The 26,940-nt window shown below is 43.5% G+C and overlaps 2 protein-coding genes across 12 annotated transcripts in view; both read right to left on the bottom strand.

The window, feature by feature from the left end:
• The window catches only part of RALGAPA2 (Ral GTPase activating protein catalytic subunit alpha 2), a 280,593-nt gene extending 280,215 nt beyond the window's left edge, over nt 1-378 (bottom strand). For 9 of the 11 annotated variants that reach the window (XM_084850725.1, XM_084850734.1, XM_084850726.1 and 6 more), the window contains exon 1: nt 57-377. In XM_084850725.1, coding sequence (XP_084706851.1) covers nt 57-162 — 106 coding nt within the window. In that variant the 5' untranslated portion in view covers nt 163-377. Of the gene's footprint in view, nt 1-56 lie in introns of all 11 variants that reach the window. The other 2 variants (XM_084850724.1, XM_084850733.1) reach the window with 1 other exon arrangement.
• Nucleotides 1-26,940, bottom strand: part of LOC146347486 (uncharacterized) — a 185,626-nt gene that overhangs the window by 140,643 nt on the left and 18,043 nt on the right. The window lies entirely within an intron of this gene.

Below are 26,940 nucleotides of genomic sequence, written 5' to 3'. Positions count from 1 at the left end.
GGAAGGGGCGGCGGGCGGCGTTGCGCGCGCGCCCTTCCTCCGCGCCGCTCACTCACCCATCAGCGCCCGGAGGTGCTTGAGGCGAGTCAGGACGTCCTTCCGCGGATCCAGCGCTTTCTGGGTGGACTTCCTGACATCGGCGTGACCCCTCCGCGAGAACATCTTCAGGGTGGTTTGTGGGAGAGGGGGGTGGCCGCCGCCGTTGACCTCGTCCTTGCGCTCAGCTCTTCCCCTGCTGCTGCCGCCGCCGCCGCCGCCGCCGCCTCTCACCGGGGGCAACTGGAGAGCCAAGGGCCGTCCACCTCCTCCACGGTCAACGTAGGAGCAGCGACGGAGGCGGGCGCTCGATCAAGGGAAGGGGGCGGGAGGGACAGGTGGAGGGCGGGGGGGATGGGCGGGGCTCCTGCCGCGGGGCGGGAGCTGACGCGTGACTGGGGCGAAGCACCGCCCGCTATAGGTGAGGCTGCCGAAGGCTCCCGCCCTCCCCTCCGAGGCCAGCCACTGGGCGCGATAACGAGACGCGAAAACGTCCGTCGTAGAGACTTATTGTCTCTTCTGACTGCAGTCCTTATGCACGTGTCCCCGGGAGTAAGTCTCATTGAACCCAGTGGCGTTTACTTCGAAGTAGACGTACAAACCGTTGCATTGTTAATGCGTACAGCCGACCAGTGCCTGCCTTGTTTCGCGTCATCTGATGGTGGCGCTCGCGTCGCAAAACTACAAAGTCCAGGGTGCTGAAAGGGCGGCCATCTTTGCAGGCGGGGGGCATGCCAGAAGGTGTAGTCTTTGGAGCAAGCTCGGGGTGGTCCTTGCGTGTTAACGCTCCTCCTGTGTCCTTGCGAGTGAGCCGTTCCCATTTGAACAGCCGTGCAGCAGGTAGCTGCTCCCGTCATTATGTGCTGCATAGCTAACTTGTGACCTTGAAGGTCAAGCCTTCTTTAATCATGTTTAATTGCAATAATTCTCTTAATTTCACAGCCTCTAGTGGCTTTGGGTGCTTATTAAGTGCTGTCATTTATTTTTATTTTGTTGTATAGGGCTTCTTGTAATGTACCTAAAAACTGCAATTTGTTTACTAGCAGTACTGATTTCTAGGAGGGAGCCACGCTAGACTGTTGCAGCAAAAACAGCTAAAGAGTTTTGCTTTTTGCATTGACTTTCCTTTTATATGTACTGTACAAAGAACCCAAAACTCTCCATAATACTCCATGTATCTAATGAGGTTGACTATAGGCCTATGCCAGAATAAATGCATTAGTTTTTAAGGTGCCACAAAACTCTTTATTGTTTTAGCTAAACTGACTGACACAATATATTGACTGTCAAATGACTTGTAACTGTACTGTGCTGTGGGAATAAAATGTGCAAGACTATTTCTTTTAAGGCAGCAATCCTATGCATGTTTACTGAGAATAAGTTCCATTGTGCTCAGTGGGACTTTCAAGTAGCCATGCGTTCAGCTGGGCTCTGAATGTGTTTTAGAGAAATGTTTGCTTTGGACCTTACATTTCAGGCATTCTTTGGCGAGCTATACCATAGGACCCCACAGAAGTAGCCTCCCCATTTTTTGTTTTGCTTATTTGCACACCGTGCGGTGAATGCCTTGTTCGCTGAATACAGTGGTTTTAAATCGATGACCAAGGAACAACAAGGTTCCCTAGGGAAGCTTCTTAGCATTCATCAGCGAGGAGATCGGTAAGGCTGGGGAAGCATTTCTGCAAGACAGATTGCCCAGCACTACTGATCTTGCCTTGCAATCTGGAGTTTCAGGGGAACGTTGGATGTGTTCTAGGTCATGCTGTCTGTTCAAGTAGGGAAATGGGCCCTATGTGAACAGGCCAGGGCAACACATGAACTGAGGACTTGCCCCAGAACTCCTGCAACGTGCTGAGCGTACAGGACTTGTACATCTCTCTCTCTTGGGAGGTGAATTGATGTGCAAAGAGTTATCTGCCTATACCTGGTCTTCTGTCAGATATTTTATAGCCTCACAATGTTTCAGTGCTAGGGCTCAGCTTCTGGAATCAATGTATTTGTTTACCTGGTTGCTATATATTTATAGCTAGCCTTTTTGCTCAAAAAGCCTTCAATGAATCTAACAAAATCCACCCCCACACACACATTAACAGTCCAATTCTATGCATGTTTACTTGGAAGTAAATCCCCACTGGGTCTGATGAGGTTTACTCCCTAGTAAGTTTATTTTAGGATTGTAGCCTAAAATAATAATATATTCAGAATCCCTACAAAAAAATTTTTTAAACACCAATAAGAATTGGATACCACCTCCCAAATGCCAGGTGAACAGAAAGGTCTTAACCTACTTTCTAAAGATTAACATAGATGTTGCCAAGGAGGTCTAATGGAGGATGCCCCCATTACATAGGGACCACCACAGAAAAATAAATTCATGACATTCCTTAAGTGCCACTGAGCATTTACATTGCCTTTACATCATCACTCAGCAACCACAATGAAAATATCTAGAATTACAGGGTTTTAAGGCTAAGGATGTGACCTCCAGACAGGCTTTCTTTGTCTGCCACCACAAAAGAAAAAAAAAATATGCACAATGCTTCCATTTTCATACTGTTTAATTCTTTTCCTTTCAAAATCCTGACTGTCTATAGACTTTTAATCATAATGTGACCCACACTAGTTTTGAAGGTTACTGTGTCATAGACATTCGCTGATTTGTTAAATTGCCTGAAGATATTTCTCTTCTAGGATAAAAGCTTATAAGTTGTGATGTTGATTTTCTAATACTTGAAAGGATATCTTTTCCAAGATAATGGAATGGACCCAGCGTGCAGCTGCTGTAAAAAAGGTGAATTCCCCATGTTGTGCATAAATAGAAAAGGAACTGAGAATAGAACTGCCGATATCATACTGCCCCTATACAAATCTATGGTGCAGCCACACTTAGAATACTGTATACAGTTCTGGTCACCACACCTAAAAAAAAGATATTGTAGAGCTGGAAAAAGTGCAGAAAGGGGCAACTAAAATGATCAAGGGGCTGGAGCATCTCCCCTATGAGGGAAGGTTACAACTGCTGGGATTGTTTAGCTTGGAAAAAAGGAGGGTAAGGAGAGACATGATAGAGGTGTACAAAATTATGCATGGTGTGGAGAATGTGGATAGGGAGACTTTTTTCTCCCTCTCTCATAATAATAGAACCCAGGGTCATCCCATGAAGCTAATTGGTGGGAGAGTCAGGACAGATAAAAGGAAGTACTAATTCACACAGCGTAGAGTTAAACTATGGAATTCGCTACCATAAGACATAGTGATGGCCACCAACTTGGATGGCTTTAAAAGGGAGTTAGACAAATTCCTAGAGGAGAAGTCTGTCAATGGCTATTAGTCCTGATGGCTATGTGCTACCTCCACTACCAGAGGCGGTATCCCTATGTGCCCCAGTTGCTGAGGAACATGGGTGGGAGGGTGTTGTTGCACTGGTGTCCTGCTTGTGGTTACCTGATCAACAGCTGGTTGGCCACTGTGTGAACAGAATGCCGGACTAGATGGATCCTTGGTCTGATCCAGCATGGCTCTTATGTTCTTATGTTCTTATAATGATTATGCAAATATTGCAGCCAAACCTTCATTTTTAAAACAGTTGGTTTCCCGATTTTGTAGGCATTGGGTTTGAAACTAAAAACGGAGTAGGTACACAACCTTTATTCTATGTTTATACAGTCATTTCCTGTGGTAGTTTTTAAAATGAAAAATAGTAATTCATTGTCATAGATGATTTATTTTAAACTCTCTGTTTAACTACCAACCAAGGAAGAAGTCTTATGTCACATCTCATAGTTCAGCCTTCCTAGACACCATTCAACTTTTTGTTTCACCTATACACTGTTACTTTCTACTAACTCCCAACTTTGGTTGAAGCTTGGTGTTTTTTTAAAGCCATTGGCTCTTTGTTTTTCATACTTGCTTTCGGTTGCATTGCTTGACTGATTTTCTTCTCCCTTAAGAAATTTTCACCTGCCCTGCCCTTCCCTTTCCATTTGTTTCTTTTCTTTCCTTCCTTTTTCTCTCTTGTATGTTCTCTTTTTGTATTTGCCCTTGTTTAAATGTAATATTTAATACTGATCTAGGCTGCCATCCTATGCACACTTCGTAGGGAGTAAGCCACACTGAACTCAGCAGGGCTTGCTTCTGAGTAAGCATGCATAGAATTGTTAAGTTAGGGTGCAACCCTGTGCATGTTTAGAGAGGAAAAAAGTCCTACAACTTCCAGAAATTTGGAAGTTGCTGTCTGGCGAGTACTGGACGTTGTAGGACTTTTTCTCTCTCTAAACATGCATAGAATTGTGCCTTTAGTGAATTTTTGTTGTTCAGTCATTCAGTCGTGTCTGATTCTTCCTGACCCCATGGACCATAGCACGCCAGGCCTTCCTGTCCTCTCCCGTAGCGTGCTATCTAGCCATCTGATCCTCTGCCGTCCCCTTCTCCTTTTGCTTTCAGCCTTTCCCAGCATCAGGGTCTTTTCCAGAGAGTTTTCTCTTCGCATTAGGTGGCCAAAATATTTGAGCTTCAGCTTCAGTATCTGTCCTTCCAATGAGCACTCAGGGTTGATTTCCTTTAGGATTGACTGATTGGACCTCCTTGCAGTCCAGGGGACTCGTAAGAGTCTTCTCCAGCACCACAGTTCGAAAGCATCATTTCTTCGGCGCTCAGCCTTCCTTATAGTCCAGCTGTCACAGCCATACGTTACTACTGGGAAAACCATAGCTTTGATTAGACGGACCTTTGTCGGCAAGGTGATGTCTCTGCTTCTTCCTATGCTGTCTAGGTTTGCCATAGCTTTCCTCCCCAGGAGCAAGCGTCTTTTAATTTCATGGCTACAGTCACTGTCTGCGGTGATCTTGGAGCCCAAGAAAATAAAATCTGTCACTGCTTCCATTTCTTCCCCTTCCATATGCCAGGAGGTGATGGGGCCAGATGCCATGATCTTCATTTTTTTAGTGTTGAGTTTCAAACCAGCTTTTGCACTCTCCTCTTTCACCCTCAACAAGAGACTCTTTAGATCCTCTTCACTTTCTGCCATTAGGGTGGTATCGTCTGCGTATCTGAGGTTGTTGATAATTCTCTCGGCAGTCTTAATTCCGACCTGTGATTCATCCAACCTGGCATTTCTCATGATGTACTCTGCATATAAGTTAAATAAGCAGGGCGACAATATGCAGCCTTGTCGTACTCCTTTCCCAATTTTGAACCAGTCGGTTGTTCCATGTCCGGTTCTTACTGTTGCTTCTTGACCCTCATACAGGTTTCTCAGGAGACAGGTAAGGTGGTTTGGTACCCCCATCTCTTTCAGAATTTGCCTCAGTTTGTTGTGATCCACACAATCAAAGGCTTTAGCATAGTCTATGAAGCAGAAATATACATTTTTCTGGAATTCTCTTGCTTTCTCCATGATCCAGCGAAAGTTGGCGATTTTGATCTCTAGTTCCTCTGGCTCTTCGAAACCCAGCTTGTTAAAATGTAATATTTAATACTGAACTTCTGGTAGTTCTCGGTTCGCATACTGCTGAGGCCTAGCTTGTAGGATTTTGAGCATCACCTTGCTGGCATGTGAAATGAGCGCAATAGTATGGTAGTTTGAACACTCTTTGGCATTGCCCTTCTTTGGAATTGGAATGTAAACTGACCTTTTCCAGTCTTGTGGCCACTGTTGAGTGTTCCAAATTTGTTGGCATATTGAATGCAGCACTTTAACAGCATCATCTTTTAGGATTTTAAATAGCTCAGCTGGAATACTGTCATCTCCGCTAGCTTTGTTGTTACTAATGCTTCCTAAGGCCCACTTGACTTCACTCTCGAGGATGTCCGGCTCAAGTTCAGTGACCGCACTATCATGGCTATCAGGGACATTCAGATCTTTCCTGTATAGATCTTCTGTGCATTCTTTCCACCTCTTCTTCATCTCATCTGCTTCTGTTAGGTCCCTGCCTTCTTTGTCCTTTATCATGCCCGTCTTTGCACAAAACGTTCCCTTGATATCTCCAATTTTCTTGAAGAGATCTCTAGTCTTTCCCATTCTGTTGTTTTCCTCGATTTCTTTGCATTGTTCATTTAAGAAGGCCTTGTTGTCTCTCCTTGCTATTCTCTGGAACTCTGCATTCAGTTGGATATATCTTCCCCTTTCTCCCTTGCTTTTTGCTTCCCTTCTTTCCTCAGCTACTTGTAAAGCCTCATCAGACAGTAACTTTGCTTTCTTGCATTTCTTTTTCTTTGGGATGGATTGAGTTGCTGCCTCCTGAACAATGTTACAGACCTCCGTCCATAGTTCCTCAGGCACTCTATCAGGTCTAATCCCTTAAAACTATTCCTCACCTCCACTGTATATTCATAAGGGATATGATTTAGGTCATACCTGAATGGTTTAGTGGTTTTCCCTACGTTCTTCAATTTAAGCCGAAATTTTGCAAGCATCAGCTCATGATCTGAGCCACAGTCAGCTCCAGGTCTTGTTTTTCCTGACTGTATAGAGCTTCTCCATCTTTGGCTGCAAAGGACATAATCCATCTGATTTCGATATTGACCATCTGGTGATATCCATGTGTAGAGTCGCCTCTTGTGCTGTTGGAAAAGAGTGTTTGCTATGATCGGCGTGTTCTCTTGACAAAACTCTATTAGCCTTTGTCCTGCTTCATTTTGTACACCAAGGCCATGCTTGCCTGTTATCCTGGTGATTTCTTGACTTCCTACTTTAGCATTCCAATCCCCTATGATGAAGAGGAATCTTTTTTTGGTGTTAGTTCTACAAGGTGTTGTAGGTCTTCATAGAACCGATCAACCTCATCTTCTTCGGCATCAGTGGTTGGAGCATAGACTTGAATTACTGTGATGTTGAATGGTTTGCCTTGGATTTGTACTGAGATCATTCTATCGTTTTTGAGATTGTACCCCAGTACTGCTTTTCCCACCCTTTTGTTGACTATGAGTGCTACTCCATTTCTTCTAAGGGATTCTTGCCCACAGTAGTAGATATGATGGTCACCTGAATTAAATTCGCCCATGCTTGTCCATTTTAGTTTGCTGATTCCCAAGATGTCGATGTTCAACCTTGCCATCTCATGTTTGACCACCTCTAGCTTACCTTGATTCATTGATCTGACATTCCAGGTTCCTAAACAATATTGTTCTTTACAGCATCAGACTTTCTTTTCACCACCAGACACATCCACAGCTGAGTGTCCTTTCGGCTTTGGCCCAGCCACTTCACTCTTTCTGGTGCTCCTTGGAAATTCCCTCTGCTCTTCCCCAGTAGAATATTGGACACCTTCTGACCTGAGGGGCTCATCTTCCCGCGTCATCTCTTTTAGCCTTGTGATACGTTCCATGGGGTTTTCTTGGCAAGAATACTGGAGTGGGTTGCCATTTTCTTCTCCAGTGGACCACATTTTGTCAGAACTCTCCGCCATGACCTGTCCGTCTTGGGTGGCCCTGCACGGCATAGCTTATGGCTTCACTGAGTTACGCAAGCCCCTTCGCCACAATAAGGCAGTGATCCATGAAGGGGTTCGTGAGTTTAGATACTTGAAAAATAATAAATATTTGCACATGTCCTTGCATTTTCTTAAAATTGGCTTGCAATCACTTACCTACCTGCAATCTTCACGTTTTCAAGAAAATTCTCTTGTTTTTTGCCTTGTCTAAAATAGCCAATCTTCAGCATTTTGATGTAAACATTTCCCCTTAGACATGGCAAGATTTTTCCAGGCATACTTACTCAAGCCAGCTTTTTTATTACAGGCAGGAGAGCTCTAATTTGTTCATGGAGCTTCTTTACCCACAACTTTTTTACTGTGCTAATGTCCTTGTAGATACCCAGATAGTTAAAATAGCCTGCCAAGCTGCAAAATGTATGAATGAGTTGGGCTAGATCTTATGTTTGCAATGGGCATGCTGATCCCCATGTCAAATGTAACTTCGAGGACAATCCTGGGGGATCACGTTTAGGAGGGTAAAGGCAGGCTGTGTATAAGGCAATGGGTGGTTTATATGTGGAAGTTGCATTACATTTTTTTAAGAAAGGAAAGGAAAATAAAATCCACTGATCACTAAATATAGTTTCAGAAATACAGTTCAGCATTGCAAGTTTACACATCAAATATTTATGACGACTCTTAAGATTGCAAAGTGGATGAATAGAGCTGTAATTGTTCTTAATGTATCATTGTTCTTAATGTATCAGAATCTCTAGGATGCCTTTGAATAGCATGTCAGGAGTGTCCTCAGAATCACTAACAACTACACTAGATGAGGCCAAGATTAGAGGTGGTTAATTGGATCTGGTGATATATATCTGGCCCGTATAATCTCCATCAAGACTATTGGCTGGCAATACAACTGTGGAATCCTGTGCATGTCTACTCAGAAGTAAGCATTGACTTCAGTGGGACTTACTCCTAGGTAAGTGTGCATAGGATTGCTGGCTGGGAGCATGCTAGGAGCCGTAGGACTTTTTTCTGTCTAAATATGCATAGGATTGCACCCTAAATTGCTTAAAAGGCAGGTATAGTTAGAGAAATAATGCTACCTACAGTGATATTGGGAAAGGAGCTGACACATTAGGAATCGCTTCACTTGTTACATTAAGCTTTCATGTATCCTTCTCGTTCCCAAGGAAGAAAATAGTAAACTGGGCTGTACAGTGTTTATTGGAATACTGACATGAACAGTGAGTGACTGGTAGGGCTAATGGGCTGAGAAGAGCAGAAGGAAGGTTAGATGGGGAATGGGACTTGAGAAACAGGTCTGAGGAGATGGGGATTTCTTAAGCCTATGTCAAGAGGGGCCATATGCTATGGTGAAGGAGGGAAGTAAGAGGTGAGAGGCAGGTTACCTAAAGGCAATGCTAGCTAGGTCCAGATCTGGAATAGGAAATGTTTTCCAGCTCAAGGATTGCATTCCTGGACCACATGCCAGTGGGGGCCAAGGTCACCACCCCCCTTCACTCACACACACACACACACACACACCATCCATCCACTCACTTATCTCTTCCCCCTTTTCTCTCTCCCCCTGTGAAGGTTTGAGGCCTACAGAGGCAAAGTAAGAAGGTGGATCCAAATCTGGTACGTAATTAATACAAAAATAACTTACTGAATACAAAGAAGCAGGTGTGAAGAGATGATTCCACAAAGCACCACAATCCCAATCAGAACTGGGCTTATTTAAAGCTGCTTTAGCTTTGAAAAACAACTGCAGGAGATCCAGTTGTGAATCTCCTGTTTTCTAGTTGCACCCAAACTGCACAGGCAATTTATATGGGTGGAAATTCCAGATAAACAAATTCCAAACTTTTTAGGGCTTTAAATTGAGCCTAGAAATGGTTAGGAAGCCAATGAAGGTGAAACAAGATTGGTGTTTATAGTGTGTGTGTACTGAGCCCAGAAATGGTTGGGAGAGGTAAAGAGAGGGTGGGCTGCGAGGTGGGGCTGGCCTGGCAGGAATGCAGGAGGCTTTGGTCTGTCAGGATCAAAGCCTCCTCCAGTCCCCTACACAGAGAAAAATTATGCCAGCCTTGGAGCTGGCATGAATATTTCCCTCCTATTGGTTGCAGGGCAGAAAGTAAGCAACACTGCTTAATCCTCACCTCTACCCTATGGGCTATAATCCCGGCAGGACTTTGGATGTGGCAGTTTGTCCACCTTTGGAGCAGCTGACTGTGCTCTACTGGATTGTAGTGCCAGATCAGAAATACTTAGAAAGGAGTCTTGGATCTAATGTTTTCCCAGAGGCTTTCATGATAACTGTATTTATGGCCTACACTACTGCAAACAGAGACTGTCCACAAACTTCATGGGCTGGAAAAGTATTTAGAAGCTTTAGCAAAATCCACCCAGTTCACCAGGAGGTCATTTGTGGGGTGTCATAGACATTGATATTTCAACTCTCTCATGACTAAGTACAAATGATCTGTCCCAGCAAAAGGGAAAACGGAAAAACAGTATTGCATAAATCAAAAACAAAGCAGCTGGGAAAAATTCACCTGTTGTTCTTGTATAACTGGAAATTCAAGGAGAACAAAACAAACTGACCCAAGGTTGTCCCTGATACACATAGATGGTGTTTTCTCCTCTGCTTTGTTTTTAGATAATTTATAACCCACTTTTCAATTGGAATTCTCATAGAGGAGCACATAGATATAGATATATAAAGGCATAAAATAATCAAATTGGAGTATAATACGACAGGAAGGTAAATTAAACCTTCCTGTCAATTCCAAATAGCAACTAACCATAAAAGCCTGCCTGCAAAGAGAATGGCCTCAACTGAAAATTGGTTTTGAAAGGCAGTATAGAAATCAAATAAATAAAAGGGGCACTCTCCCAGATCTCTCATATTAAGCATACACACCTGGCACCTTCTCTTCTAAGCTTTAGGCTCCAGGTAAAAAAGGTTTTATTCATCCAATCTTATTAACTATCTGTATCTTGCTATTTTATTGGCTACTATTTTAAGAGTTTATAATTTGTGTTTTGATTTTATCTGGTGTTGTTTTAATGATTGTTCTGAGTGTTAGTGCTTTGGTGGTGTTTTATGTTGTTGTTTATTTTATATTTTAATGTTTTACTTTTTTATTTCTAAGCCACTTCAAAAATATTTTTATGAGGCAGGGTTTTAATACATACATACATACATACATACATAAATACTGCAGCAGAGAGCAGTAGTTTAGGGGCCACAAACAAAAAGCTCATTCGACAGTGACCATTCACCCAAAAAGATGATGAGAGCATCAAAAGCTCCTCAGTGCCTGGCTGACCTTAAGGAATAGGATTATACGCTGAGAACTGTGTTGGCAGTCACAGCGCCTATTAGCTAATGTCTCTGCTGAATGAGATTTTTTTATGGAGGTTCATAAGCTCTGGAACCAGCTCCGAGGTGCAGTTAGATTTAAGCTGAATGTTTTTGTGATCTGTTTTGCCTATCAGCATGACAAAAAGATGTTCTTGATGTATCCCAAAGTGCAATTTGTACCATCTCCTGCTGGTATTTTACATGAAGAGGAGACCACAGCCTGTAACTCTTCCTGTGATGCGTTAGTCTGTGAGCTCACCTTCCTCCATAATTATGTCAATAACTGACATTTTGCAAAGCAATTCTTTGTTATGTAACTTTTAGGCTATTTTCCCACTTAATTTAACTTCAAAATCAGCAAGAATGAACAGAATATATGGATCATGTAGAAGTGAGGGTTAAAGTAATAGATTGCACTTATTGCTGCTATTATGTTTCCAGAAGATATATAAAATATATGTACAATATATTTTCATTTCACGGACTTGTGTTGAGTAAAAGAGCGTGTTGACGGTTGAGTCTGCAATTATAGTTACCACTATTTGTAAAGTGAAGGTCCCTCAAACAGATGCAGAACTGCCCAAGGGATTTATGGGGCCTGAGGCAGATGTGATGTTGGCGGCCTGCTGCTGCTGCCATCCACCAAAGGACCCATGGGTTTGTGGGCTCTAGCGAGCAATGTGACAGGGTCAAGGCAGGGGCCAATGGTACACACAAGAGCTGGGGCAGGGGGTCCTTTGGTCTCTGGGAGCCTGGGGTAAACTGCCGCAGTGTCATGGGCCAGGACTCTGAAACAGAGGGGGACATCGAACAGAGGCAGGTGGGCCAACTTACCATTCAAGGGAAGCGTGGAAGACAGCGACAAGGGAGAGGGTCTTCTCGGTGGTGGCCCCCAAGTTATGGAATAATCTCCCCAACAAGGCCTGCCTGGCTCCAACAGTGTTATCTTTTCAGTGCCAGTTTAAGACCTTTCTCTTCTCCCAGGCATTTGGCAGCATGTGATAAGTTTTAATTGATCCTGGAACGGCGTATGGTTATGGTTGTCTGCTTTGAGATTGCTTGCTGAAGTTGTTTTAGATATATGTTCTTGTATATTGTTATGTTCATGTTTTTTTTATGGAATTGGCTTTTAAAATCTGTATATTGTATTTTTAAATGTTTTAATCTTTGTAAACAGCCCAGAGAGCTTTGGCTATGGGGCGGTATAGAAATGTACTAAATAAAATAATAAATAATACATAAATAAACCTCATCCTCAGAGGATCCTGACCTCTCATACTCCTCGGAAGAGGCTCCTGCATTAACTGTTCAGGGAAAGCACTCAGTTACAGAAAGGCCTCACGAGGCTTCCATCCAGAGGAGGTTGCATTGCCATCTTTGAGGACTCTAGTCATGAAGACACCAATGTACCACAGCCACCCCCATATTGTCACAGCCAGAGGCTGCTAAAACAGACCAGGCCCTTTTAAGAGAAAAGGCCTCAGTCAGTGTAGGAGCAGGGCTAACCAGCCTAAGGGAGGTCAGACCTCTACTTAAGGATCAACCAAAATCTGCTGCTTGTTGGAGCAACATTCAGACAAGCCTGCCTGCCGTCCAGCCCCAGCATCACTCAGAGCTCTCTGTGGTGCTATTCTTTTCCCATTACTGCCATCCTGGGAAAGCTGACTTGTACAAATTCCTGTAAGGACCTTTTCCATAGTGGGACCCTGCAACCCAGGTCTCACCAGCACCCAACAACACTCAACCTGCACCACAACAGAGGCAAAACAGAATATCCAGCTACCCCTCCCCTCCCCTGGATACAGAAACCAAAACAGGTAAGGCAAAACAGAAAGGGAACAGAACACTGGATGGCAAAACAGAAAAGGACAGGTCATATAGGTGGGAAAGATCCCTGGATATGCAGGAAAATCCTGTTGCTGTTTTTAAAGCTTTGCCCTCAGGCCTCTGACCTCGTGCCTCCAGTGAATGTTGGCAACAGAGAGGAGAGCACAGCTATGAGCCTTCAGCTGCTGGAGCTGGGGGTTAGTCCACCCCACTCCCATATCCTTGGAACTCAAGAGCAGGGGGGATGTCCTCAATCCTTAGTTAGCCCAAGCAACAACACTGGTGAGAGTGAAGGAAGAGTATCGTCATATTTCTTTCTTTAAATTACTGGCACCCTGTTTTCCAAATTATTTGTTCGAAGCAGCACACATTTTTACACACACACACACACACTGTGTGCTAATGCCAATAAAATGCAATACAAAAACACACGCATCATTAAAAACCAGCAAACCCCACCCCCCTCTGAGCAGATATCTCCTTTGCACTGTCCTCTTCCCACCCACCCCCATTCAGTTTAGAAAAAGGGATTCCCTAATTGTACAATGTCATAAAAGGCCACATGGAAAAGTAGCCAATCTTCAGCTGTTCAGGCCACTTATGCAAATACGATTAGTCACTTCAAGTGGATAATGGTCTAAATCACAAACCAAATAAGTGTTATACAGTACATTAGCCAGTGTTGCAAGTCAGTTGTAATGACCCAAGAAGCCAAGATTCAAAGTACTCAGATTGAGCTGCATGGATTTAGTAACTGTGTAGACTTTAATTTCCACATTTCTTAAGAGGTTTTGTACAAATAGATTAAAGAGAAGAAGTTGGGGATTGGGTGTCCTATTGGCAGAAAGACTGGTCCATACGCTGTATTTTTGGCAACGATTTTTTTTAAATGTATGTGGATGCTTCCAAATGACACTTTTATCATGCCATCACCCTGCCTCATTCATGGAATTTTACAGAGGGTCCAGACATCTTCATCTTCCATTTGTAACCCTCCCGTGTTTCTTCACTGATGCTTCTGGCTTTTTTTCTTACTGCAGGAAATCTGTTACAGAGAAAAAGATGGAATAGTTGCACAATGCCTTCTTAGTGGTAGCACCAGGAGCCCTCCGTGTGGAAGTACCCTGTATTTATTCAATTTTCTCTAGGACCAGGATCTAAAGAACCACATAAATAGCAGGGTTCACACATAGTCTAGAGGGGCCTGGCCCACTCTGCAAACTCATTACTATGAGCAAAACGTTGAGACTGAATTGTAGCTCATGCTTGAAGATGTTTATGCAGACTTATTTTGCTGTATCTATAAGAGATGCCTAGATCTCGAAAGACCTTATGAGGTTTGCCAGAGTCACACACAAGCAACATTTTGAACAATGAGGTTTTGATTCAGGCCATTTGTACATCCTCTACCCCCCCCCCTTGACTTCTAGTGGAAGAGACATTTGTATGCGACATGCTGTCTCAGTAACTACAAGTCCCATAGTTATGTAGCTCAGGCTGGCATTTCCTATGTACAGGAAGGAGGAACTGATAGGCTGTGGCAGATGATAGGTGGCAACAGGCGGACAGGGCAAGCACCATAACTGAGAGCCCAGGGTTAGCTGGGGGCAGAGCCAGTGTCACTGATAGGCCCTTATGGGAGGCCTCTGGGTTCCAGTGCAGAGATCAACTGACACTAGGTGCCCAGGAACAGGGTACACAAGCACACAACTGGCCCCACCCCCTATGCCCCTGAGTGCTCCAGACCCACACCCTCTATCTCTGACCTCCCCATGTTGAGCCAGAATGTGGACATGAAAGCAATGATCAAATTGCTTAAAAATTCCTTCTGGAATTAAGAGGGTGACAGGAGGACAGGTTTCAACCCAGAAGCAGGACTGGCCCTACCATTAGGCAGGGTGAGGTGGCTGCCTCAGGTGGCAGAGGCTGGGAGGCAGCAGCAAGGACGTGGAGGAGAGAGCTATGTGCCATAAAGCCTGCCTTGTGCCCCCAAAGCTAGCATCCTGCCTTCAGGATGCTGTCCAATCACCAGTGTTGAAGAAAGTTTCAACCACTCTCTACAACTTTTGTACATGAAATAGGAGGGGGGACATCTTGTTCTTCACTTCAGGCAGCAAAGTGTTTTGGGCTGGCACTGCCCAGAAGAGAGACTCCTCTGAATGTTATTTTGCCACAGTGTGAAGACAGACTTGTGCAGAGATTTCATTAGTCAAGAGGAGGCTGATGAGGGAAATGAATAATCCACTGTGCATCACTGCCATCCTGTGGTATCCACAGGAACCTAAAGACTTAAGTAAGAAAATACCTTGCTGTCAAATGTTTTCCATGTGATGTAACGATGTAACTTGTGTGCCCAACTGCATGATTTCATCCATGTGGATTGTAAAAGGGATCTGGGATCTAACCATATTTACATGCACTGGCAAGCATGCCTGCCACTGTATCATGCCAAAAAGCTCTTGCTAATGGGGAACTAGTTAGAACTATTCTCCCTGACATGCTTGTTTTTCACATACAGGTAGTTTTTGCCATGTGGGAAGCATGCAGATATGCCATTTATGTTCTTTATTTGAAGGTGGTACAGTCTAGGGCTGTGCACTACTTCAGCCTGAATCCTGAATAACAAGGTGAAGCGGGCTGCCTCAGAGGTGCCTCAGCGTGATCCGAAGCAGATCAAAACAGCACCGAGGTGCCCTGAAGCAAAGTGGCTTGTTGCTGAAGTGCCTCAGTCTGCCTCAGAGATTGGTAGCTCTTCTGATGCCTTCTGAGCACCCAGACTCCAAATGTATAAATTTGAGAAAGATCAGGGAGGGGGAGAAGAGGAGAAGGAGGAGCGAGTGAGCTTTGGCGAATGGCAGCTCTAGTTGCCAAATTAGGGCTGAATAGAACCCAGCAGTCTCCAATCAGTGACAGTGGTGGAGGAGGGGAGGGAGTACTGGAGTGGAGAGATCAGCCTGCATTTGTTCATTGAGAGAACATGTGCATGCTGGTTAGGTGGTGGTTGGTTTTGTTTGGTGTTAGAGAGAGATCTGGGGGGGGGGGTGTACTGCTTTGTGTTTCTTTATTAATTCAACTATTATTTTTCTTTCTTTTGTGGATTCTTTATTTAAAATATCAAACATTTAGGACTTAGTTTGAGTTTCCTCCCTAGTTCTTTGTCTCCCCCCACCCCACCCTTCTCTGATAGGTTTTACCTTTCATTCTTCTTGTTCTTTAAAAAAAAACAACAGAAAATTTTACCTTAGTTGCCTTGCCTCATTATTTAGCTCCCCCCCTTCTCAATTCTCTCTCAACCATTAGTTTGCCCTTACTTTCATTGTGTCTATATCTATATCTATATACTTTCCTGTCCTTGTTCTTGACTCCCCTCCACCCCTTCTCAGTTCCTGTATTCCTTCCCTTCCCATTTTTTATCTCTTCCCCTGCCCCAAATTTTAAAAAAAAAATTCTCTTCTGTTAGGATTATAGTCCTCCCTGCCCTTTACTTGTAGGTAGTTCAGTATTTGCTTTTCTCTGGGCAAGGTGCTGCTGGGACTAGCAGCACTGTTAGGCAGGCTGGCTCTTCCCCAGTCCAGATAGCGCATCCTGGTACAGTAGGGCAGCAGAGTGCGGAGACAAGTTGCAGTGCCTGGAGGTCACTGTTTTTGAGGAGGCTGGTGCAGGCAGCAGTAGTAGACTGTTGCCAAAGGAGTACCATCTCCTTCTGCAGTGAAAGAACGGAGCCCACTGATGGACATTACGTCAGAGGTGACTGATGTCCTCAGCATGTTGGTGGGTCAAGAGAAGGAGATCCTCCAGGGTGTGGTGGAGGACAAGCAGCAGACAGAAGCTCTAGCACCCAAGCCCTCTTCCTTTGTTCCCTCTGCTCATGTGGTGACTCCCAAGACTCAAGGCAGGCAGTCTCGGTCTCCACAGAAACATCAGGGCAGCATCGTGTGGGACCACTTTGAGGTAGGGGTGGATCCCAGCACTGCCATCTGCCACCACTGCAAGGTGTCTTTCAGCAGGGGGAAACAGTCAGGGCACTACACCACCACCAGCCCTCTCCTGCACTTAAGAAGGCAGCACCAGTCAGTCTTGCTTGGGGAAGAGGCCCCCACATCCCAGCAGGCAGGCAGCAGGGGCAAGCAGAAGGCTGGTAGTGTCCAAACTCCTGCAAACTCTGTGTCTCACATGCCCAAGAGGCTTAGGCAGGCCACCAAGGAGGAGATGGGGTGGCGGAAGTGTGGGTCCACAAAGTGGAAGTTTCCAGGTCCTTACCAGATCGCAACTGCATATATAAATATAAACTGGATAATGATGTGCACTTTGCTACACTCTCCAAGTCCTTTGGTTCACTTGCATCACTTTTTAAAATTAAAAACTGTCTGAAATTTGGCAGGCATGGTGTGGCTAATTTTTTAAAAATTAAAATATAAAATAAATATAAAATATTCATTTTGTGTGTGTTAAAAAAGCACATTAGCACAAAAACTACTCCAGCCCCAGATAATGTGTATTCCAAATTCAGCCAAAGAGAGCTGGAGGTCATCCACCGTGAAGCTGAATGGAACAGGGGAGAGGGATATTGCACTTCAAAGAAACTTGCCGCAGAGATTAGGGATAGTGACCTCCTACTAATCAACACTTCAACACCTAACTTCTCTGTATCTCTTTATGACCTTTGGTTTGAGTTTCTGAGAACAGCACATTTTAACTGTGCACAGCACAAAAACTACTAGGCCAAAGTGTCTGAAATTTGGCAGGTAGGGTTCCCTCTATAGGGGCTGACAGTTTCCCAAATTTCATGAAGTTCTGTGAAAACAGTGACAAGTTATAGCTCCTTGCTTCGAGAGTTTTTGTTAAAAAAAAGTCAAATTTTATCTCCGCCTAGCACAAAAACTACTGGTCCAAGCTGTCTGAAATTTGGCAGCTGGAATCCATTTCATGGAGGCTGACAGATCTCCCAAATGCATGTATTTATCATGAAAACTGAAAAAGTTTCTGTTTTCCAATGCAAGTCAATGGGAAAATGTCAAAAACTTGTGGTTCAGCTATCGGGTGGTATAGAAATTAAATAAATAAAAAAATAAATGCTATATGTCAGCCTAGAAAATGGGCTCCCCCATCAACAAAGAGTGGTCCCAGAAGCCACTATTGATAGACATTCAATAAGTACCTTGCTATGTCTTCTTTACACCTTTTCATAATGGCCTATGTAACTTTAAATATGCAGTTTATGATGTGATACAGTCCTCCCATGTTACTGTCCTACCTCAGATTTCAAATCGGAGAGTGTGGGATGGAGTGCTGCTGTTGTTTGTTTGGTGCTACAAAGTTTTCAAAATATGGGACATATTTAACTAGCAACTGCCTCATGTGAGTTTTGTGGTGATACAGTCACATGAGAGGAATATACCATGTCAGAAGCTTCATGTTTGAAATTACCTTAAATTGTAATTTAAACATGTGATACGTCATAGTTTCTGGGTCTGTTCAAAGTGAACTGCAGAACTGACATGGCAAATAAAAGCATTTCCCATTTTTTGTGAAGCTCGGTGAAAATGTCCTTCAGCACTAACTAAACCCGGAGTCTTACCACAGCATTAATGGAGCATCCAAAGTTTGGGTTTTAATACCAATAAGTATTGCCACTGCAGAAAGTCAATTTAGCATCCTTTGGAGGGTAAACTCTTGGGTGATGAAAAGAATAAATGAGATGCCTCAGTTGTACGTGGTGTGCTTTACAAAGCATCTTAGTGGGCTGTGACAGAGGAGGATACAGCAATAAGACCTATTTTCCCATATACTAATTAATATCCCGCTGCTGCTAGGGATTATTGTTGCTTATTGCTTAGCAGGTGACATGATGCTGAAAAGCATGAAATAACACTCAGAGCAGAGTTTACCTTATCAATAAATACGGGTAAGAATTGAAAGCCTTAAGGCAGGAGCTGTTGGGATTTCTGTTGGTTCTTCTTTTTGTCCCTGTAATTTATAACTCAGTTAAAACCACTAGCCATGGTACAACATTGAAAAAATGAAACAGACCTTGTCCACACGTTCTCAGTCTAATCACAATTTAAACAACACGTTATGGGAAAGATGTGGCTGCCTCCCTCTTGGCCTGCACGGCATGGAGTGTGGAATGGATCCTGTACCTGTGGGAGAGCAGAGGGAGTGGGGAGGGAGAGTGAGCAATGTTCAATAGGCAGCAGTTGGAGCTCATAGTCTCTGAACATGCATGCACAGTCAGTGTTTTTGTTGTTTAATATATTATTTATTTTATCTTTATAAATGAAGTAAACAATACCAAAAATACCAACAACCTGACAACTACTACAATTTCCCAGCAATATAATATTCTGATGAGGACACCACAATAACAAAAAGAAAAAGAAAAAGGAAAGGAAAAGAGAGAAGGAAAGGAAGTAAAGAAAAAGAAAAGAAGAAAAACACAGTCGGTGTTTTTGAGGAAGTGAGAAGGAGTTGGAGGGAGTGGGACCGCCTAAATTCTCATGCCTCAGTCGGCAGGAGAATCTGCAGTGACTTTGAGTATATCTTCCCCTTGGGGTCTGTAGTAGAACACTGTGCGTGCAGTGACGGCTTGTTCTGCTTCACGGATGCAGGCTGTGAACCTGCAAGGCAAAAGCGATCATAAATTTTGGGCCAGCATTGGCAAAACTGAGTCCTTGGCCTTTGCCAATGGAAACCTTACCTGGATGTGGGGATGAGTGTGTGGGGGCACATTATCCTGGCTTTGGGGCAGGTGGAGGGAATAGTGTTAGAGAAATACAGTTCAGACAGTACAGGGTATTCACATATGATAAAGTGCGTGAGGAGGAGACACAGGAGAGCACCCACTTTCCTTGCTTATTCATGTGGATGCTCAGTCCTGATGCCCCAAGTTGTTGGAGTGGAATTTGGTGTTGGGTGTTTGTGTCTAGAGTCCCAAAGTGAAGTGCCTATTAGAGTTCTAGGGAAAGAAGCGTTAGCAAGGTGCTCAAGTTCTCATGTGTGTTGTGAGGCCAAGCTGTTTTGTGCTAAGTGCTCCCTTTGTGACCAAAGTGCCCTTCTGCCAGTTTCCCATCACCAAAGTTCCCCCTTGTGAGCTGTAATTGTGCACAATATGAGGCCAGGGAGATATAGCCTCCTTCTGCATATCCTGTCATCCGAGTTTTCTTGTGTGGAGTGTATACACTGGTGGCAGTGTGCTATAATTTGGTATTGAGTCACACCATATCCTGTGCTCTGTGATGGCAATCGGGCAGCGTAAAGTGGTGCCACAGTTTCTCTGTATGTTCTAAAGGCACAGACGTTGGTGCTCTTTAGCTCCTCTAGCCCCGCAGAATGCAAGAATACAAGTATGTAATTGGGACCAGGATACCTGAGAGAGTGCCTTCTCCCTTACCAACCTGCCCGGTCACTGAAGTCATCAGAGGGCATGTTCCTGGTGGTTCCACATGGAATGATGCCCCCACTGGATTCTACCAGGAAAAAGGTCTTCAGTGTGATGGCCCCCTTCCTATGGAATTCCCTGCCTTTGGAGGTCAGACAGGTGCAAACATTGTGTTGCTTCCAGCACCTCCTGAAGACATTGTTATTTCAGGAGGTGTTCCTTGAATGATTAGCTGCAGTTTATCAAAACTGGGTTGGTCAAAACATGGGCAGGAGGGTGCCTTTGCACTCATGTCCTCCTTGTGGTTTCCTGGTTGGCCACTGTGTGAACAGAATGATGGACTAGATGGACCTTAGTCCGATCCAGCATGGCTCTTCTTATGTTCTTATGATTCTTTTTCAGCAGGGCTTGTCCTTCTATATGCTTACTAATTTTATCTTTAATAATGCTGTCAACCAATTTTCCCGGAACAGATGTTAATCTAACTGGCCTATAATTTCCCAGATCCCTCCTGGATCCCTTTATGAAAATTGGTGTTACATTGGCCATCTTCCAGTTCTCTGGCACAGAGGGTTATCTTAGGGACATGTTGCATATTTTGGTTTGAAGATCAGCAATTTCATATTTGAGTTCTTTGAGAACTCTAGGATGGATACCATCTGGGCCTGGTGATTTATTTGCTTTCAATTTATCAATAAGGTTGAGAACTTCATCTTTTGTTACCACTATTTGCCTTAGTTCCTCAGACACTCTTCCTGAAAACATCAGTTCAGGCACAGGCATCTGTCCTATATCTTCTGTGGTGAAGATTGATGAGAAGAATTAATTCAGCTTCTCCACGATCTCCTTGTCCTCCTTTAGTACTCCTTTAATTCCATTGTCATCCAATGGTCCAACTGCCTCCCTAGCTGGTTTTCTGCTTCTGATATATTTATTTTTTATTGTTGGCTTTGATATGGTTAGTGATATGCTCTTCAAAATGATTTTTTTTTTTGCATCTCTTATTGTCTGCTTGCATTGCTTTTGTGCAAGCTTGTGCTCCCTCTTGTTTTCCTTACTTCGGCAAGACTCCATTTTCTGAAGGAAGCCCTCTTTTCTCTAATAGCTTTTTTGACCATTGACCATTAACCATGCCGGTGACAACTTGGACTTATTTGGTTGTTTATTACATTTTTATACCTCCCAATAGCTGAAGCTGTCTGGGCAGTTCACAATGATTAGAAACATAAAATACAAGGCAATAAGGTACAGTATAAAATTTAAAAGTTTAAAACTACATTATAAAAGTAAAAATAACCAAACAGAATCTAGCAACAATGCAAAAATTTTAAATATGATACCAGACATAAAACAAACTGAAAAACTACAGTGCCTGGGAGCATAAAAAGGTCTTCACCTAGGGATGTACGAAAGTCGCTTACCTTTTGACGAAATGTGATTCGAGGTGGGGGGGAGGCGCCCCCCCCTCCCCCCCAAATTCTGGCCAGGGGGGAGGTGCCCCGTCCCTCCCCCCCGAAATTCTGGCCGGGGGGGAGGCGCCCCGTCCCTTCCGCTGCGAATCCTGGCTGGCCGGGTCTGCAAATGGCGGCAGCTGTAGCCGCTGTTTGCGTCCCTGCAGTCAGCCGTGATAGGCTACGTAAATGTTTACGTAGCCTATCACGGCTGAGTAAAAAAAAAAAAAAACACGAGCTTACGCAAATGTAAAAAAAAAAACCAACCGCGTGTACGCAAATGCATTCCTTATTTTGGCACGTCTAGTCTACGTAAACATTTACGTAGACTACGGCGAAAATAAGGGGAACGCAAATAGCATAGACACTACGCTATTTGTGTTCCCTTTATTTTCGCTGTAGTCTACGTAAATGTTTACATAGACTAGACGTGCCAAAATAAGGAATGCAAATGGCGGTGCCCATGGGCGCCGCCATTTGCGTACACGTGGTTGGTTTTTGTTTTTTTTTACTCAGCCCTGATAGGCTATGTAAACATTTACATAGCCTATCACGGTATTTTAAAAAAATCTAGCCGTGATAGGCTACGTAAATCTTTACGTAGCCTATCACTTTTTTTTTTTTACTGGAAATGGCAGCAGTGGCAGCTGGTCAGAAGACCGGCAGCCGCCGCCGCTGCCGAACTGCCGCCGGAGCTGCTGCTGCTGCCACCAGGGAGATTCGCCCAAGGTAAGTCCCGTCCTGGGGGGGGCGGGGGGGCAGACCGTTTCGCCACCGATTTCGGGGGGCCGAATGCACTGGCATTCGGCCTCCCCGAGATTCGTGGCGAAATTCTCTGACATCCCTATCTTCACCTGGCGCTGAAATGAGCACACTGTAGGCACCAGGCAAACCTCTCTGGGAAGCTCATTAAGCCTCAGACCCTAATGGCTCCCATCCTGGCTGGCGTGACATAGGCGAAAAAACCCTCCTTTGGTCCTAGGCCAATCTGGACATTAGAGGGGGGGGGAACTCCTATGCGGCCCCAAATGGAAATTGGCGACCAGAATGTCCCACGGTGTACTGAGGTTGGGGTGGGTGGGAGCATGACAGATTAGAGGTGGGGCTGAGGGAGGGGAGGCAGAGCAGAGCTAAATGCAATCTTGGTGCTATCTTTCCTAACCTGTGGTATACATTTTAGCTGAGCTTCTATTATTGTGGTTTTGAGTAACCTCCAAGCATTTTGAAGGTATTTAATGCCCCTGACTCCCCCTTTCAACTTCTTTTTCACCAGTTCCCTCATTTTAGAGACGTTTCCTCTTTTGAAGTCAAATGTGACTGTGTTGGATTTCCTGGACAACTTCCCACTCCAATATATATTAAATATGATAGCCCTGTGGTCATTGTTTCCAATCATGCACTAAAGGGAACCAATCCTCTCTGATAGAGTGGTAGAATGGAAATACCTGGTGTAGATCTGGATTGCCTAGCCATGACAGCTAAGTGGAACCTCCATCTTAGGTGATCCTCTGAACATGGAGGGGGTGATCCTAACAAAACAAACAAATCTAAGCACACATTTCTCACATTAAAGAAGACCTGACTTAGAAATAGCATGTCTGAGATAGCTCTCTCCCTCCACCAGCAGCTGTTTCAGAAGAGAGCTGAGAGCCAAAACAGTGATTACTTTAAATTTGCATCTAACAGCTATGCCTTTAGTTAATTTTACTCTAGAATAGGTGCAGGGCCCCCAATTCAGATCTTAAAAGCTGCCATGCTTCACATTAGGGTCACGAGCCGAATCAGGGTCCTGCACCTACTCTGCTACAGTGAGATTTAAAGTAATGTCTGCGAGGAACTATAGTTTGATTATGATTGAAACAGCCAATCTCTTCCTTGAAGGTGCAAAAAGGGAGGAGAGGGGAAGGAGAGGCATGCAAGCTCAAGGCTCCTTTGGGTGCCTTTGGGAAATAAGGGAGATTTGAAAATCTGCCTGGTACTGAGGGTACAAAGATTAGGAACCTGTCATATGCTTTTGGCTTTCAATGAACCTGCACACTTATTATTTAATATTTTGTACTTCACTTTTTGGTTCATAGAGTGCCCAGAGTGGCAAATCTAAAAGCAAGGATGTTGGGGAGACGTTTGCTTTTCAAAAACCATCATCAATCCATTTCATCATAATTATGAAATTCAATCATCAAAAAACCTGCCAGTTTAAAAGACCAGAGTTAAGGCAAGCTCATGTTGGTTGAAATTCCCTAATGCCAGAAAACTGGAAACTAAGGCTGATGCTTTAACTGATGTGCCCTGTGATCAGTTTTTATGTTTGAAATGTCACAAATTGTTCTTGCTTATAACTTACGCTCCATGCACCCACACTTTTCGGGGTCTTTCAGTCCCAAATCTAGACTGGGAGGATGGAGTACCTGGAACCAGCAAAGATGCTCCATGTTGTCCTAGTCCTGTATTGCCTTATGCTCCCACTGCCTCTCATTGGCAGAGTATACTGGAGAATAGCCCAAGGAATCTTAGAGTCTGCCCATGTAACACAGTAGTGGTGGAGGGTCTTACCCATTTTCTGTTGGAGTGTAAAATGTTTACTGTGTTAAGAGACCTACGTATATACACAGCCACTATTGGCAAGGAAAACATAGAAAACCAGCCACAATAAACTGCTATATTTGCTCTCTCTACATGAAGATTTTATCTTCCATGCCAGTGACCTGTACTATATTGCCCTTGTCAGGTTGCCTGGCCTTTGGGGATTGAGTATTACTTGTACCTAGTAAGCTTTTTGTGTGCGGGGAGGGGGGGGGGTAGACACAGGCTGGCTGGATCATTGGAGGTTGGTCCGTGTGTGGTTTTGGTGTATGTAAGGTGTGTTTTGTGGTTTCTTTGTGTGTGCATGTGTTTTCTCTGTGCACACATACACATTAATTTGCTTCAGTTTTCCTTTAAGTTGGTGCTATGGATTCAAGAAACTGCTTTCGTGTGTCACTGTGCAGATCTCCCCCTGCTGCCCCACACAATCTCTGATTTGTAGTCCTGAACTTTAAGTTAATTTGCCTTGGTTTTCCTTTCTGTGCAATGGGGTGTTGCTGTGGAACAGAGAAATGTGGGTTCAAAGGAGGGCATTAGTTTGTTACAGGGATCAGACCCAGATTCTCTTGAAAGCATGAACTCTGTCAAATGATTTGCCGATTTGCCTCAGTTTGCTTCTGTGTGAAATGGGTCCCTGGCTGAGTCTCCTCCCAGGCCCATAGCCAAGGCGGGTTAGGAGGGGCCTGTCCCCCTAAATTTTCTCTAGCCTTACTACATTTTTTGACAAATAATTAAATTTATTACAGAAATTTTAGAAAACCAATAGGAAAGCCTTTGTTTTTCTTCTTAAAGGCTACTATTTGGGGGTGCGGTGCCACAGTGGAATCTGCCCACATATTCGTAATAGTAGATGCAATTGAGGCTATACCTGAGATGAAGGAATATTTTGACCTGTATATATGTACAGTTGTACATAATTTTTTAAGAAGGGGCATATTGCTCAGATTTATACAGGCAGTTCTTTAAAACCCCTGTTAGTTCACTTGGACCGGACACTTGGATTCAGTTATAGTTATACATTCAGTCAAAAAAGCCATTCTTTCCATACTCAAATTAATCAGTGCATTAATGAAAATGTGAAAAATGTTGTCATCTAAAACCCTGAAGCGATTGGATTGCTCAATCAGATCAGCAGTCTTTCTTTTCCCTTTCTATCCAAGCAGCAATCATCAACCACTGGTTTTCCATTGGAATGCTTTAAAAAAGTTTGAGCAAGTCAAGACAGTGGAATCCTAACCTTAAATTTATGTGGAACAACATGTCATCCTAAGTGGGCAAATGTGAATTTAAGTGCTCTGGAATGCTGATGGCATTCTGAGAACTTACATACCTTGAGAAATATCCTGTCCACTTTAAAAGAGATGGAAGTGGTAGTAGATTGCTTTGCCCAGGTTGGGGACTTCCAGTAAGGAGCCATGTCGTCCTGGCAATGACTTGCGGGGCCCCGCAGGTCACTTCTTTCAAACAGCTGTGAAAAGGTTGAGAAACTGTTTTTTCCCCCTGGAAAATAAAGGGGAAGCCTGCAGTACCATCCGGATGAAATCTTAGAAGAACAGCTGCCTTTGCATAGGATGCAAAGGGGCTCAAAACTAAGGTCAGTCGCCAGAGATAAAACACCTACTGAAATGCTGTTTTGAAACTCTTAATTAATTAAGAGAATATAAGGAGGGCGTGCTCCAAACTTAAGATAGTATTTGGAAACTTAAACTACCAGCAAGCACCACTTGCACAGCAAAAAGCGAAAGTATGGCAGTTGTATAAATCTAACCTGAATTAAAATCACGGAGTTGCAGACTTTTACAAAGTGAATTTAGCTCAAGAGGTCTTTTCAAAAGAAGAAAAAAGAAAGAGTACTAAGACTGTTTGCATTTTTTAATAAGTATTACAGTCTAATTAACTTTCTATTTCTTTATATCAGTGTTTGAAGGTTTTAATATTTGAATTTATATGGCTAAAAGCTATGTTTTTGTCCAGTTGCTTTTTTCTTCTGCATGACCTTGAGAAAGTGACGAAGTCAAAACAAATAAATCTTTGGCAGAAAGCCTGGAATAGGCTGGAATAATATCAACTTGTGGGCTGACTAAAGAAGGAATATTGCTGACACCTGTTGGATGTTAAAAAATCAGCAGCTTATGAAAAATTGTTCTTTTTATGTTCTTTTTTTAAATCTCTTTTTGTCCTTTGGATACTGAGAGAGATCTCTTTTGGCATTGGAGGATCAATAACTTACTGGATATCCAGATAGATTAATTTATAAAGGAAGTAATGAAGAAGATTGAATGAGTGCTATGAATTTGGATAAACCAGCAAAGGATATCAGAACAACTCGTAGTAGAGTGAATACCTGGGAGATGCCTACAGAACAATTAAGTAGAAATACAAAATCCAGGAAAGGCTCTCTAAAGAGACTCCGATGGGAGCTACAAAATTATTGGTGAAAGCAACAACCATAAGCAAGGAAGAGTTACCTGAGCAGAAGCAAGATATACAAAAGATGGTCATGGATGAACAAACACAGAATATGATAGATGCTATAAGCAAAAAGATGGAGGCTTTTGAACTATGCATAGAACAAAGGATGGGCACTTTTGAACAACATATAGAACAAAGGATGGGCACCTTTGAACAATGTATAGAAAAATGGATGGAAAGGCAAGTATTGGAAGTAAAGGAGGAGATTAAAGACACAAAAGAAGAATTGAGACAAGAATTTAAGAAATTAGATGATGCATTAAATCAAAGAACAGAAGAATTTAAAATAATGAAAACAGAGTGGAAGTACTGGAAAATAATGCAGAAATTGTAACTACGGAGTTAGAACGTGAGCAGGATGCCTTAGCTTGGTTTGAGCTTAAAGACAAGGAATGCTCATTA

Source organism: Heloderma suspectum, chromosome 4, assembly GCF_057233095.1.
Source record: "Heloderma suspectum isolate Gila_16-S chromosome 4, 16-S_ref, whole genome shotgun sequence".
NCBI lineage: Eukaryota > Metazoa > Chordata > Lepidosauria > Squamata > Helodermatidae > Heloderma > Heloderma suspectum.
This window is presented reverse-complemented; position numbering and strand designations above follow the sequence as displayed.